Here is a 4,717-nt window from a genome sequence, read left to right as displayed (position 1 = left end):
AATTAAAACAGTTTATTAACATTTAAAATACTGTACAGTGTGCAAGGCACATTTTCCCCCTATCCCACAACAACCCTGTGCACTCAGCGGATACTCTGGTGAATGATACTACTTTTGAGACCATTTGCCTTCTCCTTCTTCTTTATGGGGTCCATCTCAAAACAGCGCCAGAGCCGTAGTGTTTCATCAGCAGCTGCTGAGGCCACTGTTGCACCATCAGGGCTCACAGACAGGTCCAACACTCTGGCAGTGTGACCTGAGGAGGAAGAGGTAGTGTGCAGTCAGGGCTGGGCTGATGACCACATGCCCTGGTCCCTCTGGTTCTCCCACAATGGTCACATTTACTCCCATATGCCCCACAAGTCCCACCAGCTTGCGTAGCTGTCCCCACACTATGAATTCATGCAGCATGAATTCACACCCTAGGCATGCATTTGGACCAAGAGTGTTTCTTCAGCAGCCCACAGGAGTGCCTTCCTCTACCACCATGCCCCTGGACACCATTCTGCATCAGTGATGCTGCAGGCTCGACCACCAGTCTGCGCAAACCATTACATCTGCCTTCAGCCTCTAGCAGCCCTCCCTTCCCCAGGCAAAAGGCTCAGCCTACCTCGCAACTCAGTGACCTTGGTCATCGTTGGATACTTCCATATAATCAGCTGATTCTGTGCAAAGCCATGGCCTGAAATTAACTCCTTGTAGTTTGTTGACCACAGGATAGAACACACCTGGGAAGAGGTAGCAATGTAGGTAAGACAAGCTGCTTGTGCTGATGCTCAGCCCCAGAGATGAGCATGGTCCCATGCCTCTGCACCTCGGGAGCCAGCTCCTCTGTGTAGGTGTTCACCTCCAAGCTGATGTTCACGTCTCACCTGGGAACGGGTATCAATAGCACTGAGGCAGGTGCCAGAACACACGTTCCAGATGCGGATATGTCTGTCATTAGTTCCACCTCCAGTGGCTAGAACATTCGACTGCCACGGACACCACGCCACGGCCTGAGAGAAAATGGTTAATTATACAACATGCAAGAGGCAACCGGTGCACAGCCAGTGCTGCATGTCTGCCTGGCACAAAGACCTCTGCCCACAGCAGCCCTGCACTCACCTTGACAGCACCCTGGTGCTGAGTGAAGGTCTGTAGAGGAGCAAAGTCTCCACTGTTCCCCTGGGTGCATGGCCAGACGTTCACCAGGTTGTCATTGCCACCACTGGCCAGGTAGCGGCCATCTAGAGACCACTTGAGTCCACACACCTCCTGTGTGTGGTTAGCAAGCGTGGCCACATGATGGTCAGCCACTCTGACATCGTGGTATCGTGGTGGTGGATGTGGCCGGTCCGTGACCCGCTGCAGAGAGAAGGCTTACAAAGTCAGGCTGGCACATATTTTTCACCAAAATCCATTTTTGTGCTGCTGCAAGACTGCTGGACCTGCCACTGGGTTTCAGCCAGCATTACCAGCATTGCTGGCCTGTTGGTGTGAGCAAAGCTGCCACAGAAGCTGTTCACAACTTCAACACAAAGGGCAAGAGAGAAGAGAGGCCTTGTCCCCACAGTCCCAACAGAAAGGCTGAGTGAGAATCCCAAGCCAGGATGAACTCCTCTGCCATCCTTAACCTTCACCACTTACAGATCTGGGACAGGAATCTGCAGCAGCTGGACACTGCCCTTCCCCTTCCCCTGCCCCCACCCTCTGCTTTACCTGGAGAGGATGTAGCTGTTCCAGCTGAGAGACCCCACACGGGAAGAGTGGCTGATCATATTTCGGAGACGTTTCTGCTGCTGTGTGTCCCATAGCTAGAGAGGCAGAGCAACAAGAGGATGAGGAAACCCAGCCCTGTTGCTTTGCCCTAGGAGCCTCACTGCACAGGCTCTGGCATTCAGGAACAGAGATCAATCTGTATCTCATGCTTACAGAGCAGAAGGTAACTCTGGATGTCAGAAAACCCCCAGACCAAACTCTGCCTTGCATGCGTTGGTCACTGGCTGTGGACATTTCCATCCCACAGCAGTCAGGACAGGGTGCATTGCTTCCTTCTTGTGCTAGCCAAGCCTTTGTCCTGAGGCCCCACAGCTCCAGCAATTCCTAGACAACACCTAGTTTACTCCTGCACTCACCTGGACCTCAGCATTACTTGTGCCAACAGCAAGGTAGTTTCCTTCTTTAATCCATGACACACAGGAAATGTAATCATCTGGATGCTCCATCTGCAGCAGCTGGATGATCTCCCCAGTGGAGTGATTCCACAGATAGACAGTGTTGTCCAGAGCCACTGCCAGGTAGTTCTGAGAGCTCCAGTCAATGAGATTCAGATCTACAAATTGAAGAGTGATGCAGGTCATGCTGTGCTTACCTAGAGAGCCCTGTCCTTCACCAGTGCTGATGCCACATCTTCCACCTGCACCAGCTGTGTGCATGCACACACACACATATAGGTAAAGGGCAACGTGGGTGTCACCATGCCCAGCCAGTGAAGTCAGGTAGCCCTGATCCAAGTCACCTACACAGCACTCTGGACCGCTGTTCCTATAAGGCTGTACAGGCACTTGAAAGAGACTGAGGCAGCCCAGTTACACTGTCCCAGGAAGTGCACTCCAGTGCAGAACGATCTCAGTGCCCAGCACTCAACATTGCAGCCCACTTACAATAGTCATTGCGGATCTCTGGTGCATCCAGGATCCGGTCTGGCATTGAGGGAATGTATCTGCCATTCTTCTTGCTGGATCCAGGTGTTTTCTGACTGTAGAGCACTTTCAGGTTATTCTGATAGCCTGTGTACAAACAGATTTGTTAACCTGAGTTACTGTTTCCTCCCATCTGAGCACTGCTTACCCAACTAGAAGTCCCTTCCAGTGAAAACAAAGTCCTGAGAAAAGAGAGACACTCAGGAGAGTACAGTGTGCTAACATCACTGGCAGGATGAACTGCTGAAGCAGGGTGAGCTCCGATCTCCTGGTTCACGGGAACAAGTTTAACTGACAAGCACTTGGTTTTCTGTATCCCATTATGTTTAGCGACAGTTAAGATACAGAGGGCACAGCAGAGAGTTAGAAGCTTTTGCAGACATCAGGAAGGTTTGCCACCTGCAGTACAAGTGAGCAACTGGCGGTCATGTCAACTTTTGTAAATAAAAGTAGCTGTTATGCAGCCCCTCAACCTCAGGAACCCAAAGAAGGGAGACTCCAGTGTGTGGAGGAAGTCAGAGAAGCCAGTTGATCTCTCCTGTGTCCACAAGCAGGGCCTCTGTGTTGCTGTTCACCTGCCTGGATCTCTCCAGCTGAGGAAACTCGCACAGACCCTGTATCGTACCTTCTGGAGCATTCTGTGGCTTTCCGCTGAAGCGGAGGATCTTTGTCTCTTCTACATCAAAGCCATTCAGATTCACTGCCCAGGTCTTCTGTTGCTCCTACAGAGACAAAGCACCCTCAGTGAGATGCATTTGAAACGCAAAACCAAAACACTTAAAACTGCAGCTGGCAGAACTTACACCTGACACCTCAAATCAGGAGGTGTACAGCTGTGCTGTGGGAGTCAGCCAGTGGAGAAAGCCACGGCCACAAGGGACCAAATGCTTCATAAACAAATTTCAGAACACAGTGTACACATTCCAGAATAGCTCCCCATGTAGACCTTGTCCTAGAATAGCTACCACCAGCAGTTTCACGATTGCTGCTCAAAGCTTTGTGTCTCTGTAGCCTGCTATATTTTAAAGTCTCGTTAGCCCAAAGTTGAATGTTGTTACCAGAAGCAGCACAGGCTAGAGTGAGTGAAAGCAGAGCTGTACAGCCCTATGCTCTTCCCTGCACCTAGGGAAACAACCCTGCAGAGCAGCTATGCTCAGGCTGTGTAGCAGCTGTGTACCTGTTCCATTTGCAAGTTCTACAGCTCCCACCTCATCCTAGGCTCCTAAAGCCCAGAGTCAGAAGCAGCAATAGCTGGGGCTGTCAGCCCCACACACTCACTCAGTAGAGCTTAGAGTTTACATCTCTAAAAAGCCAGAAAGGATTAGGTGTTTAGAAGTGATAATTGTACTAATCATAACTGAGCAGTGTGCTTACCTTCTTGGTAGGTGACTCCTCAGCAGGATCATTCTCTTTGGTTAGGAGGAAATTGGCCATGTCCATCTGCATGGTGCTGCGGTTGGGAATGTAGCGATCCCCTCCAGCCTTTGTTGGAGTGCTCTGGACTTTGGATCCAGATTTACCTGCATTCACATGCATAAATATTGTCTTAGAGCTATTAAATAGCCTGTAGTAGAGCTTTTAAGAGACAGCAAACCCACCACTCTTCCACATCACACCTACCAGCCACGTTCTAGACAAAGAGGACTCGGAGCTCATGCCATCTAGTCACAACTAACTCCTATTTTTTCACCCCCATATAACTAGAGCACTAAGCTCTGGCCAGGTACTGCTAGGAGACAACTCCTTGGGTCTTGTGCAACAAGCCCAGAGCCCACAGGTACAGAGAGGATGCAAAAAAATACTGTTACAGCATGTAAAACTGTCTGCAGTCTTACCCACACTTGTCCCAACATGCAGCTGTACCAGCAAGGGGGGCACCAGCAGCTCACTCAGCCCCAGTACACCGAGCTTTGCCCACCTCCTTGCAGGGGAGAAGGTGGGTGACTCCCAGGAGCCAGGCAGCATGGGCCACCTTCTTCTCCTGAGCAGCAAGCCAGCTAGGGCAGCCTGACACAGAGCCCAGAGCCCCACCG

General features: G+C 50.9%; 1 protein-coding gene across 1 annotated transcript in view; it reads right to left on the bottom strand.

The window, feature by feature from the left end:
• CDC20 (cell division cycle 20) overlaps positions 1-4,717 on the bottom strand; it is a 5,003-nt gene continuing 286 nt past the window's right edge. Inside the window, 10 exon segments of the mRNA XM_010182341.1 lie at positions 1-256; positions 611-728; positions 873-998; positions 1,108-1,317; positions 1,320-1,347; positions 1,702-1,796; positions 2,118-2,314; positions 2,646-2,771; positions 3,310-3,406; positions 4,059-4,259. Coding sequence (XP_010180643.1) covers positions 84-256; positions 611-728; positions 873-998; positions 1,108-1,317; positions 1,320-1,347; positions 1,702-1,796; positions 2,118-2,314; positions 2,646-2,771; positions 3,310-3,406; positions 4,059-4,259 — 1,371 coding nt within the window. The 3' untranslated portion in view covers positions 1-83.

The sequence above is a fragment of the Mesitornis unicolor genome, unplaced genomic scaffold, assembly GCF_000695765.1.
Source record: "Mesitornis unicolor isolate BGI_N332 unplaced genomic scaffold, ASM69576v1 scaffold12124, whole genome shotgun sequence".
NCBI classification, from domain to species: domain Eukaryota; kingdom Metazoa; phylum Chordata; class Aves; order Mesitornithiformes; family Mesitornithidae; genus Mesitornis; species Mesitornis unicolor.
The sequence above is the reverse complement of the archived record's forward strand: the minus strand, read 5'-3'. Positions and strand labels throughout refer to the sequence as shown.